The 17,095-nt window shown below is 29.1% G+C and overlaps 1 protein-coding gene and 2 long non-coding RNA genes across 3 annotated transcripts; 1 reads left to right on the forward strand and 2 right to left on the reverse strand.

Moving 5' to 3' along the window:
• Positions 1–56: 56 nt before the first annotated feature.
• Positions 57–15,980, reverse strand: LOC145188792 (N-lysine methyltransferase KMT5A-A-like). Its single transcript, XM_090077754.1, has 7 exons — positions 15,462–15,980; positions 14,415–14,483; positions 14,193–14,319; positions 7,754–7,832; positions 7,473–7,532; positions 6,946–7,136; positions 57–438 (listed from the first exon to the last, which is right to left on the reverse strand). The coding sequence occupies exons 1-7, from the start codon at positions 15,559–15,561 to the stop codon at positions 225–227; spliced, it is 840 nt and encodes a 279-aa protein (XP_089933880.1). The 5' UTR covers positions 15,562–15,980; the 3' UTR covers positions 57–224.
• Positions 2,430–4,829, forward strand: LOC149892494 (uncharacterized). Its single transcript, XR_016449611.1, has 3 exons — positions 2,430–3,813; positions 3,896–4,076; positions 4,318–4,829. It is a non-coding gene; the product is annotated as an uncharacterized LOC149892494 (long non-coding RNA).
• Positions 8,961–12,716, reverse strand: LOC149892495 (uncharacterized). The gene is made up of 2 exons (XR_016449610.1): positions 12,618–12,716; positions 8,961–9,025 (listed from the first exon to the last, which is right to left on the reverse strand). It is a non-coding gene; the product is annotated as an uncharacterized LOC149892495 (long non-coding RNA).
• Positions 15,981–17,095: the final 1,115 nt, after the last annotated feature.

Genomic DNA, 17,095 nt, shown 5'->3' on the forward strand with positions numbered 1-17,095 from the left:
TGTTGATGGATAACTCTGATGTAATTTATCGGTTATTAAGCAAAATAACAGTAAAGTTTCTTAATTAGAGAAAATTTAAATTTTTCTATCCTATAATTTACATAAAATAAATAAAGTGAATTATTTTCATAAATCGTTTGCTAATGACGTGTCTCATTAGGTCCAAACCAGGTCCATGTTTTATTTTAGTAGAGATGCAGTAAAGACCGAAAGAGATCTTTGCGTCATATTTTCAACCAAGGATGGGATTCAATTGATCTTTTACTTCGGTCTCCATAGTCATACAATAACTCTTCATCGCATGCTATATCCTTTTGCGCCACGAGTATTAAATGAGGAGTGTTTCCGATAGGAAAGAGTTTTGTACACACATTACTATTAGTTTTGCTGTGATTCAAAAGTCGACCGAGGCGTCCTGTTTCTTTAGTTGCATCGACGCTAAAAGAAGTTTTTTAAAAAATCTTTTCAATAAATATAACCTTGTTTTCCATAATAAAACTGTATGAAAACATAACAATAACTGTATGAAAAAGGGGAAAACAAAACAAAACAAAAAGTTGCATCTATTGAAAGCTTAAAAGAATACACATACTTCAGAGAAAATAATCACACAAAGAAAATAACTATTGCAATACTTTTTCTGAAATCCTGGAAAAATTACTTAATATCTTTGTAATTTTAAATCTTCAAACAATAGACGGTTTAAATAAAAAATGCAATTTTTTGCAATCGCACGATTTAAATATTTTCAATTAAAAAAAAAAAAAAAGGTTTAAAATCGAAAATTTTATAGCAACATTAAACACTTAAACTTTGAATGGAAGCTGATTATTTGATTAAAAAAAAAAAAAAAGGAAAAAAGAGATAAGAAAAATTAATGTCGTTACCAAGATTCAGTGTTGATGCTATACAAAAATAACTACCAAAAATCGGAAGGAAATTTTCGAATTCTAATTTAAAGGTGACAAATGAATGAAAAATAAACCTCTCGCGCACGATCTCTAAAAATTAGCCATTAAATCTAACAAAGAAATCTATGCGAATTTTCCCTGCTACATCTAAAAAAATTTTTATAGAGTAGTTTATTAGAAAATTATAAAAATACACATTATAATAAGACGTCAGCTTATTCTTACTACGACAGACCTTGTTATTAAAAACGTTGCCTAGTATTAAATACACGGCGCCTAACACGCGGTGTCTTAGATGCTTTCCTGCTGGTTTTAATAGAATGAAGTATTCCGTCGTATAAAGTAGGCAAGTTTGTTTAAACTATTATCTTGTTTTGTTAAATTTTAAGTTTATAGACCTGTGCTTTAATTTACTAAGTGCATTATCAAAAATTTGACGCAATTTTTATAAGCAAATGATGACTTTGTCGGCTTCATTATTAAACTCTCGGTAGAAAAATAACACATCTAAAGTACTGATTGATCTATAAATCTCTAGTGATATTTAAATACAAAGACCACTTAATTTAAACAGTTTTTTAAAGAGGTTATCTTAAGTAAATACCACAAAATAACAACAGATTAAACTAGTATCAATAATGTTCACAAGAAGAATATAATTCAAAAGACCCAAATTGTGACCGATAGTAATTTATGCCTGAAATAAAAGTCTATTCCGCCCCTCTCCATCTTTTCTATAAAAACACAAGCAAATTAACAATAACTATATAAGAAACAGAATAATAAACGAAAAATTTCTTTCCGATAATCAATTTAAGTTGATTCTACTTTTAATCGGAGAAAAGAAATAGAAATAAAAAGCGCTATCTGCAGAACAAAGATATTTTAAATACGAGATGTTAATTTTATAAATGGTTATTTTTCCAATGGTCAAATTAAAATATAATTTGAGTACAACTTAGTTAAAACCTGTTTGTAGTTAAAGCTCTAAAAACCTTTTTTTTGGTTGGATTGGTTGATAAGGAATTTTTCAACTTTTATTTGTTAAAATATCTGGTCAAAGATTTCATTAGAAGTAAAGTTTCTTTTTGAACCTCCATTTGGACAATTTTTATTTTCCTGCTCCAGTAAGATTTACAGATTAATTTTAGCTGAAGTGCAAACAGTTACGCAAAGTAATCACTAATATATATAACATAACATAATAATAACATCTGACAATCAAACAAGGGTATGAACATTCATTATAGCGTTCAAAACATTTTGAGTTGATATCAGTTAATTTAAGTTATTGCAATTCAGGTAAATTAAAAAATTCCAGAAAACATGTTTAATGAAATCATCTTTAATGCTAGTGTGACATTTGTTATATTGAACATATTTATAGACACGAAGATGAAAAATGATAACTTTACTCAACTGAGACCTTTACATTCTACTGGATAAAAATTTCTAAACTAGCTCAGCTTTATTGTTTAGAGTTTATTTTGAAAATGAAATTGTAAATAAAGCGAAAGATTTCTTTTTTTTTTTTTTTAATCTATGTTTGCAATTTACATTAATTATTTGTAATAAATCATTTTTTCAGTGTTATGTAGAATCCATTATAACTTTTTATAATTAAATGCAAACATATCAACGACAACTTTATGTCAAAATTTAAAATATTGTTAAAAGGCTTCAAAATGGACGACGAGAGAGTAAGAAGCGTTATTTGGAATTATTTTGATAGGTGTAAAATTAAGGATACTATTTTTGGTTTTTGTAAAACTGGAAAATGCAGTCAAAAAATATCTTGTCTTACTTCATCTACAACTGGCTTATTTACTCACCTGAGAAGTTATCATAAGAAAGAATCAGCAGTGTGATAAAAAAGCACAAGAAAAAAAAAAAAAAAAAAAAAAAGCTGGAAAACAACTATCAGCCACTGTTACTAATCCGTGGGTAAATAAAACAGCATCGACGTCTGATCATGAAAAATCTAAAAGAAATAACACGAGCTGTTGAGCGCATGTTAGCTTCCGATTATCCGCCGCACGATTTCGTAGAAGGACAGGGTTTTCAGGCACTTGTAAAATTGCTTTTTCCTTAGTATCATATTTCAAATAGGACCACTTTTTCTCGCAGTGTTTTACCAACTATGTATAAAAATTTGAAGCGAGAAATAATTGGTCTAATTACTGAGTTTGTTGGGATGCTACCCTATTGTTTTTTCACAGACATATGGTCTTCTCTCGTACTAGATTCCTACATATCTTTCTGTTTAATATATTTAACTGCTGATTTTCAAAAGAGATTGTATGCACTGGAGAATAAACCGTTTGTGACTGTGTCACATACAAGCAAAGCAATACTACTATCTCTTGAGAAGTCAACTGAAGACTTATCGTTACCAAGAACAGTACCAATATACGTTCTTGGAGACAATCGTAGTAACATGAGAGCAGCCATGAACATGTACCAAAACTTTATGGACTTACCTTGCTTTGCTCATACGCTTTAATTATCAATTAATGATGCAGTATACGAAATTAAAGGCATGAGTAATGGCATGAGTAAAGGCATGAGTAACTAAATGTAAAAAAATCGTCTCGCACTACCATTACAGTATTCAATCATCTCAATTGTTGTATGAATAACAAAGGCAAGTATAAAGAGATGAACGTGGATTCATAATGAGTGTATCAACGCGTATCCGACTATTACATGGTTCAACGCCTTACGGAAGAGAAAGCACCCTTATCAGCCGAAATCGTATTAACTGGCAAGGTGGAGAATCTCACTTTGAATGAATGAAAACTGGCCGAGGGTTAAGTAACGATTTTAGCTCCTTTTGAACAGGCTAGCAGAGCTTTGAAGTGAAAGCGTTATAGTGAAAATTTTGTAGTGGATTACAAAGGATGTAGCTATGTAGAGGATTACATTAAAGCTCTGCATTGATAACACTACATAGCTCTCTGCTAGCCTTTTGAACAGGCTAGCAGAGAGCTATGTAGTGTAATCCATGCAGAGCTGGTATTTTTATCCATAAAAATACCAGTTCTGCATAGATTACACAAGAAATTCCAAGATTTCATCAATGATATTACAAATATTGGTTCTGGAATTTAACTTGCGCGAAAACTTGTGGCATTTTTAGAAAAAAGATTTCCTTCTTTTGACGAGGTAACTACAACAACAGTTCTTTATATACTGAGACTCAGAAATGTTTATTTCAGTGTTTTATCAACCTTTTTTCAACATTCACTGTCATTATCAATCACTCACTAATTGTTAATTATTTATTCCATATTAAGCTTTCTTCAACTTTAATTGCATTACAGACCATGGTCATATTTATCTAATATATTATTATAACTATCTATATTAGTGGAACTATCTGACATTTTCTGTATTACTTTATTAGGTTCAGCTAGATGCAGTTTGCACACTGGTAGATCTCAGGAACAAGTCACTTTACTGCAAACAACCTGAAAAGCTGGCAGCAAACTTATGAAAGCTTCGTGAACTACTCAATTAACTTCCAACAGTACTAGGTCCAGGACCAGAACCAGTCCAGTTTCAGCACTCAGTGACAGAGTCTACACTAGCCAAACAATCAACAGGCTTGTGGGAATCCCTTGAAAAAAACTGTAACCAACGACAATGTTGCTGATGCTGATGAGTCAAGTACGAGTGCGCTTGATGATATGTGAAGGCATATTTGATATTTGTTCTACACTTACAATGTCTTTTTTATGAGCATTTCAAGTTGATTTCTACCTTTACAGGTTATGTTTGCCTAAAGATACATGTGAATACTAAATGTAACTTTTAAAGCTGTCAGTTACATAAAAAACCCATGAAAAATTCATTTTATTAATCTCGAACTGAAAATTTTTCCAATCTTGATCGAACATGATCAAACCTAATCTCCCACATCTTTAAATCTCAGTGATCATCCTTATCTTTTCTGATAAAACTGCATGCAAGATCAAACAGAAATCCGATAAAATGAACTCACGAAATCAATAACTGCCATCGATAAAGTGTTACGTCAGCAATTGCTTTAAACAGATTATTTGTTTGCAGAGAAGCTTTGTGAATCCATATTTTATTTTATTTTTTACTCTTTGTGGATCCATATTTTAGATCGAAAACCAGTTTTTTTCTCCTTAGTTTTAAACAGTGTGTTGCATGGTTGATCAATAGTTAAGCTAAGAGTAATAGATTGCTTTTAAATTTGACACAAGTCCATTAGCTCATATAATTTTCATTAGCAAAAGTTTAAGCTCTCCTATTCAATATTTTTTAAATGCAACATAAAGACATTTTTTAAAATGTAATAAAAAAGATATCCGATTACTTACTTTTGTTATTTTTAGCAAATACATGGTCTTGAACATTGTATTAAAAAAAGACAAACTCCATTCATTGAAGAGCACCATTCTAATGATGAATATGTATATTAGCCTGACTTGCCGTCTGCTCATTACGGTAAAATTGTGGTTGATTACTTTTGAGAGAAAAAGTTGATTTTGTTAAAAAAAGAAGACAGCCCAGCAAATTTGCCAGAATGTTGTCCTATAGAGATTTTTTGGAGTATTTGCAAAGGACTGGTATAAAAGTACAATTTGGAAGCTTGAAATTAAGATCAGTTAAAAAAAAAGCACTCAGTTTTGCGTTCGTAAAATCGAAAAGTTTATCCTCAACTGAGTCGATTGTTTCTAAAGTTGATTTTGTTCGTAGAAATAGGGTAGTGCTGAACGTGGTCAGCATCTGACTGAAGCATGTTCTATGAATGTAATTGGAACACTTGTGCAACCAATCTTTTTTTTTCCTCAAAAAAGATTAAAAAATGAGTCGATAGATTTTACTCCAATAGGCAGTAAAGCATTTTTCTAGGAAAAAAGGTGCATGAGTGAGATTTTAAAATTGCTTGAACATTCTGTAGACTGCTCTAATGAATCAAAAAATAACAAAAAACCTCTTCTGATAGATGACCACAATAGTCATAAAAGCTCTGCAATTTCGGAATATGCAAAAGAAAATGGCATCTTCCTACTTCCTGCACACTGTACACAGTGTCCAACCACTCGATGTTGGATTTTTCGGTTCATTACAAATATATTATGATCAAGAGATTAAGGCATGGCTAAGACAACATCCAGGTAGAGTTGTGACACATTTTCAAGTAGCTGGTCTTTTAAACAATGCATATTTAAAAAGTGCTACGTCAGCTAATACTGTACATGTTTTTGCCAAAACTGGTATATAACCCCTCAGTCCAAATATTTTTGAAGATTGGTTTACACCATCATTAACAACAGAAAAAGGTGATCAGGCAAAAAACAAAGATGAACTGTAAGAGTTTGAGAAACCAACACATTTAGAAATGAGTTTCAAAATCAGCTTCATTATTACTAAAGCAAGTAATAATGATGCTGATTTTGAATCTGATACAGCATTGTTGTATTGTGATGAACTTTTTTCGTTATCTTGCTCTAAAGAACCGTGGATTTGTTGTCAAAAATGCAGATCTTAGTGTCATAGTTTGTGTAGGCATAGATAGAAGGAAAAAATTTATGTGAACTATGGCTATAGACCAAATATTTTTTTTTTTGATAAGTTGTGTTTCCATTAGTAATAAAATAAAATTCATGTTTGTCTAAGTGTGACATTATAGGAGCAGTTAGTTGCTATGATGTTATACATATTTTTTTTTAATGGTATAAACTTATAAAAAAGCAAAATGATTAAAAATACTGAGGTTCACTATTATTTCGCATGTTTGAAGAGCGAATACAACTCTGTTAAAAAACTATTTAAGTTTTCAGATACTGACTCTCAGTGGAATGTTAAAGTTAAATGTGCCATCAAAGGCACCTTTCCCCTACTTTAAAATTTCGTTTTAAACTTTTATATATAAAGCTCTGCAATTTTTAATTGGTAAAAGTGAATCTAAAATATACTCTCAGCATACAAACTGATGTAAAATAAAAATTTTTTTAATTATTATTATTGCTTTAACGACTTAAATAACTTTATAACATACCAGTACTTTCTGTCTTTATAATCAAAGAAATACATGTAACAACCCAGCTCAGGTTTCTTTTCATACTCTTCTTCCCTTTGGCGAGCTTCTTTCAAACTAATTAAATCTCCAGCATATTCACAAACTAAATCACCTTTCTTTAAAGGTTGTTTGGTAAAAACTCCACGGCCTTTCTCTTCAACTACACGCACCTAATCAATGTGGATAAATGGACATAAAATCATACTAGTCAATTTACGTTGTACTCAAAAATACAAAAGCTCTTAAGTACATTTGAGCCGCTGAGAAGCCAATGCGGTTAAGTCCAAAACACAAAAATTGAGAAAATTAATGTTTTTTGATACATTAGTTTTTAAAATTCTTAGTTTATTAATTTAATTAGAAAAGTGTATAAAGTAACCAATGAGTAAATCTTTTAATAACTAAGAAGATTATTATTTATTTCATCAAAATTTTCAAAAATCAGAAAATATCAAAAAAATAGACTTAACCGCATTGGCTTCTGAGCAGCTCATTTCACAACTTACCTCAAGACCATCTTCTACACCAGATAATATAATCTTTTCCAAGTTAAGCTTTGCATCATTCTAATTATGATAAATCTTGATTATAAGAAGAAAGTAAATTAGGATTTTCTTGTTAAGGTTTTAATAACAATAAAAAAGTGTTAAAATTAAGGTTAACAAGAAATCACTAACCTGACAAATGTGACCAAAGTAATTCTATGGATTATTAACTCACATAATTTTTAAAAATCTAAAGTCACAAATGACAATCTTTTATAATTCTTGACAAAACTTCTTTATACCTTAACCATAGTTTTAACTTTCCTCTCACTTCTGCGAACTTGAAAGTGTTGAGTGATTGTTGATTGTATCTTTTCTGGTCTGCAAGAATAAAGTATTTTAATTAAAAAAAGATTCAAGTCAAAATTATTATTGAATGAATTTTACAGAGTGAGTGAATTTTACAGAGACAATGATCACACTTACCTTTTCTAAACTACCTACCTCAACTTGAAAAGTACTCTTTCCATACCTCTTCTCTCAACATCTTTAACAACTGACCCATCTTTATATTTTAAAAATTCACCAACAACTACTTTTTTTTCCTTTTTCCATTTGTTTAACAATAACCTCTGATATTTTTCTTCTTATGTTTTTTGCATAGAATTTTTCTTAACTGCTCTCTTTTTTTTTCTGCATGACCTCCAGCAAAATAATTTTAAATCAACTTTCAAAATTTCTCTAAAATTTCTGTAATTTTGCTTTTTACTCAAAGCCTTTAAAATTTAATCAAACAATAAATCTTAATTCTTGGTATACTTTTTTTCTAAAATGTCATCGGCATACTTTGCCGATGACATTTTACACTATGACATTTTATACCGATGACATTGGTTGACTACACCAATGACATCGATTCACTTCATCAATGACATCGGTTCATACTTCACTTTGAATAAAAAAAAATATCAAACAGAATCTTACTTAGTCTGAATTAAAAGTTAACAACTCTACAAATTTAACAGTGCTAAATAATTTTTAGTTAACTTAAAATATTATTTAAAAATGTTGCTTCTGTATATTGTCAAAATCGCTAATAATGTGTAGTTGACTTCTTATTTACCTATGCAAACATACACAAAAAATAAGCTTCCTTTGATTATATATATATAAAAAAAAACTTATTAAAATCCTACAAAAATTTTTTAGTAAAAGGACAAAAAGTAATATTATAAATGAAGAGTTTAATTTCAAAATGGCATAAATATAAATTTTTTTGAGTTTTTAAATCATTTTTCCTATAAATTGATGCATTTTATTAGCAAATTCAACAATAAAATCAGGTTAAAAAATAAATCAAAACCTAGGGACTATTAACTTTATTTAATATTTAATAAAGCCACTTGTTGATTTTTCAGTCCAATTATTCCAGTTTTGGTTCATTCTTAGGAAGATATAGGTCCCTAAGAGATCATTTCACTTGTCTTGATCAATAAAATGGAGTTCTTATTTATTTTGTATCTGGGTTGAGTTGGTTCATACCCTATATCATTATCTTTCCACATATATTAGGGCTGCCAATTTGAACTTTTTTAAAAAAAGTTCAAATTACTTTGGAAAAAAGTTTGAACATTTTTGAACTTTTTTCATATTTTTTTTTACTTACTTAAAAATGTGAAAAAAGGATATAAGTTAAGTAAAAAAAACCGTTTTCTTTTTTACAACATTTTAAATCTTTTTATTCAAGAACTCCAAATTGTTTTTTTTTAAAAAAGGTTAGTCTTTCTAATGCTTCATGCTGCAATGAGCTTCTTATTTTTGTTGCAAATAATTGTAGGCTAGAGAAAGCTCTTTCAGCTTCCACAGATGTCGGAGGAATAGTTTTAAGAGCATTAAAAGCATATCTAAATTTTTGGTCATGATTTGCATGGCTTCAAAAAGAGCCATTTCTTTTTTAATGAGGTTAGATTCAACTTCAACTTTGTCAATTGTCATTTGAAAATCTGATGTTTTAATAAAAAAATTCAGTTCATTGTTATTATTTCTGATATCATTAGAAGTTATTATTTCTGATATCATTCAAGTCAATTCATTGTTATTATTTCTGATATCATTAGATATATCACCATTACTTACTTCTTTATTAACTCTGATGTTGATCAGAGTCTTTCTCACTAAGCTGGAATAATCTTTGAATAAGGTTGGTAGCAAATTTTACTGTTTCTTTTTATTATACTCCCGAACTGATCACCTTGATATAAAACATCTGGGTTTAACAAATATTTTATAAGATGTATTAAATTAATGTTTCTGCATTCGATGATTCTTTTTTCAAATTACTGTTTTACAAGCTGACAAATTGGTGTATTTTTTCATCAAATTTTTTTCTGATAAATTGAAATACAATTTCAGAAGACAATAAATCAGCATCTCATTTGGAAAGTGCTTCAATCACTAGTTTAAGTGGCTTTAGGGCAACACAAGGGTTATTAACTTTATCAAGTTTATCTCTAGAAAGGGGTAAATCGATGTTTTTGCTCAAAAAACATTCTAACATGGCAATTGTGCTGCTCCACCTTTTCTTTGAATCACAACCCAAAGCTTTTTCTTTTCCAAATGTTTTAATATTTGGCTGAAGATCGTTATCATTCCTTATAGGTGATCTACAAAACATTTGTACTCATTTTTGAATTTTTGTGCAGGTTCTTGAAATTTAGTTGTCAATAATTGACCAAACCTTCAGTAGATATTTTAATATTTTGAACAAATTCAATCAGATTTTCATCTTCTTCCTCACTGCCATTATCATCATCATAATTAACAGCTTTAATGGTATCACCAGCTTCATTGACAAAGTTATCGTTTGGTAAAGTAGCGTTATTTTTTTTGAAAAGCAAATCGATTATGCATACATGAATAGCATAATTGTAACACATTTGATGTTCAGGCTTAGTGTCATAATCAATATTTTTCATTGAGCTGGCTCCATCTGTAACAGAGGTAACAATATCTTTGTCTATATTTAAACAGATGAATCAAGTTTTTTAGTAATTTGTTTGATGACTTTTGATGCTAGCATTGTGTCATGCAACCTTATATCTCCTTAATCCTCCATTATAATCAAACTTATATATCTCCTATTTTTAACTGATGTGTACTCATCAAATGTAAGGCTAAATTTGCCATTAGCTAGAATAACTTTTTTTAATGAACCAATTACTTTTTGACTTTTTCAATGAACCAATTACTTCTTGACTTTTTCAACTGATTTCATCAGTAAATCAGTTTAATGACTTTGAGATAATATATCCTTAAGCACGAAATACTGATTGTAAAACTTGACTAATAGTGATGGTTGTAAAACTTATTTCATCAATGGCAGTCAATCTGCTCAAGAGTTCAGGTAAGGTTTTAAGCTCAGAACTAAAAAAGTTTTCAACTCTTGGTATTTTAGAATCACAGCTAGTTTCAAGGTATTACATTTTAGAACTTCAATTTTATGTTTCATTTTAAAGTGCCTTGTAATGTTGCTTGTTGTTGATCCAGGAGATTTCAACAAAACTTTGCAAATTTTATATTTTGCTTGTTGCAGCTTTTGGGAAAAATCAAAAAAAATCCCAAACCTCAGATCTTCTAGATGTGCTAATGTCCTTAAAAGTAGCTATTTTTTATTTAAATTTAAAACCCTTAATAATTTTAATTTTTTTCAACCATAAACAAACAGTGAGCAAACAGCTACTCTTTATTTACCTTTTAATGGGAAAAACTGACATAAAAAAACCTGAATGGTAGCTTCATGATGAATATTAATAATCACTGCCTGATGTACACTACATAATGGCGCTACAAGTGATGTCATTTTATTTATATTCCTAGAGTTGCCAGACAAACACAGCATAAAAAGACCCAAAAAGAAAGAATATTGTTTTCAAAAAGTGCCATATTATCAAAAAAAATTATTTATATTTCAGCTGTATATACCAAAATGACTGGAAAGACATTTTTTTTTAATCTAAAAAAAAAATAAAAGTAAAAATAAAAGTTCAATCTTCTAAGAGAAAAAAGTTTGATCCTGAACATTGGAAGTTTGGCCAAACATTTGAACTTGAACATTTTCAAACTAGCAGCCCTACATTGGATTGATTTTTAATATTCATCTGATTCCTATTTTTTTGAAGCTAAAGGAATATGACAAACTGTTATCTTGATAACAGGACAAATAGCAAATGAAGAATTTGAATGTATGGTATTGTTTATTTTTTGAAGAAAAACCCTTAGATCTTGGATTTTGGTTCTGAAATGGTATTGAAGATACCCATTTAACTACTTTCTGAGGTTGGTAGTACATGAAATGTACATTCAAAAAATGTTCATTTTGGTTTCTTTATAATTAACAAATGTCAATTCATCATAGATACAACAGAAACTATCAAAAACTCACATGCTGTTTTAGGAACCAGTATAATAAACATCAACCTTAAATTGAAAAGGAGTAAATACTGATAACCAGTGTATTTCAGTGTGATTTCATTTAAGCACATTATTTTTAAAATACTGTAAATGTAATGTTTGCTTATTGTCAATATGCAGCACATCATTTCTATAGATTCTGACAGTATTAAGAATTTTTAGATTTTATTATATACAAGAAACATAATACAAGCAAAATTTTGGTTAAGACAAAGATACATTCATTAAAAAGATTATAAGTATTTACATTTTTTAAATCCCCAGTATCTTTTTTATCAAGGTTAATGAGGTACAGGACACCTGTAAACTGCAATCAAAGCAAAACTTATCCAAATCACAATTAAAAAGGAAAATGATTCAGAAAAGCAAGTTGGGGTAAAGTAATACAGTTTTGAAGCTATCAATAAACAAGTGAAAGAAAAAAAATCTGCTCACTTAGCGCCAGAACATTTAACACAAGCAGTTTAGCGTGACAAAATATTGTCAAGAAATCAAGAACATTATTTATTGAAAAAAATTTGTAGGAAGATTACCAAGTATACAAAAAAAACAACAGGAATAACAAAAAAGAAAACAAATGTGGTTTCATTTAATGAGGATTATGACAACATCAGAACTGACAGACATTTAGAATGCAAACAGTGAACCCTAAAGATTTACTTTTTATAAGTTTCTAAGAAATTCTATAAAAAAGACATGAAAAGCTACAAAAACTAGAATGTGAGGTTGCATGACTTACAATACATAAAAAGTTAATAAAGCTATTCTTAACATTTTCAACATATGTTTCATGTTTAAGTATAAACTAAACCTTTATAATTATTACATAACTTTTTTTTTTCAGGTTTAGGCAGGATATTGTTTACTTTTAGTTTTCATATTAGGACAATCAAAAAATCTATTCCAATTTCCAATTAAATTTGAGTATTCCAATTAAATTTGAGCACCAAATTATGCTCTCTTCTCCTAGCTGGATTTTGTGTTCTGTTGTTTTTACAAAGATATTGAACTCAATAGCTATTTGTTTATTGCTAAGATTGAAGCCATTCTGTCTTTACAATACTTTGGAACTATTATCTGACACTTAATTTTCTTTGCTTTCTGCTATTCAACCTATTTGTTTGTATCTTACATTTCAAATTTTCTCAAAATTTCATAAAAACTCTTAAATGTGACTGAACTTGTTGGCATTGAGATTTTTACACATCATTTTATAGAAACAAATAACCACTAATTTATTTTGCAATAAATTGTAAAATAAGGACACTATTTGATTGCTGAATTCCTAAAATAAGAATTCTTTAACATATCTTATCAAACTCCTAAACAATCTATCATTTTAGTATAAGAAAATTATTTTTACAAATGTAATAGAAAGAAATACAACAATTGCAGTTAGTTAATGTGAGTGATGATTTTTATTCACTAGTGAATTCCAATTACACTATGAAAATATTTTTAAATTCCTTTTTTTTATCTGGAGTAGTTTTTCTAAGGACTAGTATGACAGCTTATATATAAGCAAGATTGATCATAAATTTTTCATAACTTACTGTGAACCTTGGGTTACCCAAATTGCTTATGAAAATTTGTGATATGTGTTAGATATATGGATTTTTTAAGGAAACTAGCAAATAATCAAAAAGTCTAATATGACTGCTTTTGTGATGTTATTTGTTTACATTGGGAAGTCTGTTAAGTTAGTTTTTAGACATTCAATTGCTGTATCTGGTATGTAATTTGGTCTTTATGATGACAAGCTTATGCTGTGAATAAATGATCATATTGTTTTATACAATTAATAGGGCATCTTTGTTACAGCTAGTTATCTTTTTCTAATTTTTTTTTTTATTCATTTTAACAAAAATAAACCAAAGAATAAAAATAGCAAGAATTTACTTGACAAAGTAAAATAGCACAAAAAATCAAATGTCAGTCAGTCACATAAGTTCCATGAGATTTGTTGTTGATATGATCTTTCAGTAAAAGAATTTGTTCACTGTTATTAGTTACACATACTGTTATTAGCACAGAGTAACTACTTGCTGCCTTGAATTGGTTTGAAGACATACAGTGTTTTGAAAATAAGTTCAGTGTTTAATATAGACGATTATTAAAGTAAAAGATCACTTTAAATGTTTTTGTAACCAGAAAACTAAAGGACTTCAGTTGTTTCATTAAAAGTAATAGTTTATTTTATTTTTCTCAAATGATGGATAACATGTTTTGAAAATAAACTCTTCATGCTACAATAATAATAAAAATACTCACTTCTCCATGTCAATGACATTTCTGTTTTTTCGATTGCTAGGTTTGTTCTTAACATCCTTTGTTGAGTTTTTGATTGTAGTTTTACTTTTAGTTTTTAAAATAGTTACTTCTTTTGTTGATTTCTTGACTAAAAAATTTAATTTCAATTAATTAACATAAAATCAAGCAAAACTACAAAAACCATAACAAGGTCCAGGTTTAAAAAGGTAAATAAATATATACCTGCTAAAGCATGGGTTGAATGATTGGCTTGGTTATCAAACAACAATGCATCATTCTTTGTGCTCTGGCCTGTTTATCAAATTGAGAAATAATAGCTACTGATGATCGTTTAAATATTTAAATCTAATAGATGTATGCATATCATTTTACATGAACTTTAACTAATTTTAGGAAAGAACGACAGATAATTTAAAGTGTATCAAAGTCTAAATGATTATACACAGAGTAACTTCATAAAGAGTAATTAGAATTTAAAATCTTTATAAGAATTTCAGATGTTAGATAAGTTCTTTATTCTTAGTTAAATTTTGATTTCTACGGCATCTTAAATCCTGCAGATCTGTGTGATACAAAAGTTTGCCATCTCTTTGTTTTCAAGAACAAGAGAGTATTAACAATAAAAAAAGTTTTATATTTGGCCAAACTTCTGATAAAATTATTACCTCTATAAATGCTATTGAATTAAAACAATTCCAATAAAAATTACAAATGAACTACAATCTACAATGTAAGTTTGGTAAGTAATTCTTTAGCAGGTATGAGTGCAGTAAGTTTTTAGAACCATTTGATTTTGAATTAAAATATTTCTTCATCACATAATAGATGAAGAATCAGCTGATTTATTTTGTTTTGGCAAAAATAAAATTCATATGTAATAAAAAATACAACTTTTTTTTAACTCAAAGCTTAAATTTTATATTTCAGGGTACATTTAAAAACTTTTTTAATACTTTTTTGATTAGCAAACTTAAAAGAAATATAGAAAAAGGTTAAAGAGTCATAGCTTAAGGAAAAATACTTAGATCCAAGTTTTTTAAATCAGTGTTAAATTCATTATTGGAAAAAAAAACTTGTTTTTTTAACTCCTTTTTTTTACTTTAAAACGAAAGATTTACTAGTTTTTGTTTTTAACTTTGCAACATCTGCAAAAGTGTCAACATTGTTGCAGAATTTGGACTTGGAAATTTAGTAGTTAAACAAATGTATCAATATGAGTTTATTTATTGCACAAATAAATATAATTTAATCATATTTAAGAAATCTTACTTTCATGGGTTTCTTTATTTTCTGGAAGTACTTTTGTTAATTTTTCACCGTTTCTTACAGGTTTTACAATAACCTGACTACTTTCTTCCTTCTCTTCCATTACTAGGGCAGGTAACTAGAGTGGATTTACGTACATATGTACACCTAGTTACCTAGCCACCTAGTTATAAATTTAATACTAAATATTAACCTTTACTCTAACCTTGACGGAAACAAAATTACTTAAAGCATAGAAACTACTCAGCAGTTCTATAAAAAAAAACGGCTAGGTTATATTCCCCAATCCTTTAAGCTAACTTGGACTCCATTATCTTTACTATCGTTGTAATTAAATTTCAATATTAACAACTGCTGTCGGCAATAGATTATACTAATTTTAACATAAAAAATAATGCATGTGCATTATTTAACCAAAAGATGCAATAAATATTGTGATAAGCGATCTCGTATTTAACAAATATATTAAATTTCAAAATATATATAATGCGCGCCAATGTTAAAGTTTCATCGTAATAATTCGCTAACTTGAGTTCATTGTCTTCTGTATTTAACTAGACTTGACGATCAATTTCAATGTTGTTAAAAAAATTATTACTTAATATTTCATATTTCGATAATTTTAAAGTGTTCAGATAACTTTTCATTTTAATTCTTTCTTTTAACTTTATGAATATATTAGAGAAAAAATGCTAGAAAATACTCTTGCGATCAATAACCAACGGGGAGAGGACACAGCTTTTATACATCCGGAGCAATTTATTCGAAAAACCATTAGAAACTGTCCATGTTATCCCCATGACTTTAACACCTGATGGAAATAATGAGCGATAAACAACAAGTAAGCTTATTTACATATCCTCAGTGCATCCTTAAGAAATCAACGACTGAACTGCTTAGAGGTCAGAGATATCCATGACTACAATGTTTACTAGGGGTATTTTTGGGGTAACCTCAATATTGAACAAACCAGTCATTAGGGCAAACTCAATATTGAACAATTCAGACCTTAACAAACATCAATCCAGCTTTAAGTATGCATCAAAACCAGTGGCGTACCTAGGGTAAATAGCGCCTGGGGCAAACACCGATCTTGCGCCCTTCTTCCCCCACATAAAGTGCTTAATTACAACTTTTTAACAAATGATGACACAAATTTTATTTTATATAATATTTTTATTTTATATGATATATTATTTCTTAACTTATTTTATATAATTCTTGCTTATTGTATCGCAACCAAGCCTATTTTGCGCCCCTTTCAGTCTGGCGCCCAAGGCACGTGCCCTGCCTGCCCTACCCTAGATACGCCACTGATCAAAACTGACAGCAACGTCACTACAGCCACCAGCTTCAGTAAAACGCTAACCATACGTCCCGATCCCATTTTATGGAATTCTAAAGGACTACTTAGCCATAGCTTATGATATATATTAACTAGAGGTCTAACTTCACAAAAATTCCGTAAGAAAAAGTGAAGTAAGTTTTTAAAGTTTTTAATACCGGTAGCCGTTTTTATTTAAACTGACAATAATACATTTTTGCTTTGCTTTGATTTATGATTGCGCCATTTCAGACTGGCAAAACAAACCTGGGCTGGCAAGAATTTGCTTCATTGTGAAAGCGCGATTTAGATA

Source organism: Hydra viridissima, unplaced genomic scaffold, assembly GCF_058129835.1.
Source record: "Hydra viridissima isolate aposymbiotic clone 2 unplaced genomic scaffold, HvirCarnegie_v1 scaffold_2, whole genome shotgun sequence".
Taxonomy (NCBI): Eukaryota; Metazoa; Cnidaria; class Hydrozoa; order Anthoathecata; family Hydridae; genus Hydra; species Hydra viridissima.

Bases quoted from the DNA above. Each gene is read 5' to 3' on its own strand.
- LOC145188792 (XM_090077754.1), bottom strand. From the start codon at position 15,561: ATGGAAGAGAAGGAAGAAAGTAGTCAGGTTATTGTAAAACCTGTAAGA. The intron at 14,484-15,461 runs GTAAGATTTCTT...TTTGATAAACAG, and splicing joins AAATAAAGAAACCCATGAAA to GCCAGAGCACAAAGAATGAT. The intron at 439-6,945 runs GTATGTTATAAA...AACTTCTTTTAG, and splicing joins TATAAAGACAGAAAGTACTG to CGTCGATGCAACTAAAGAAA.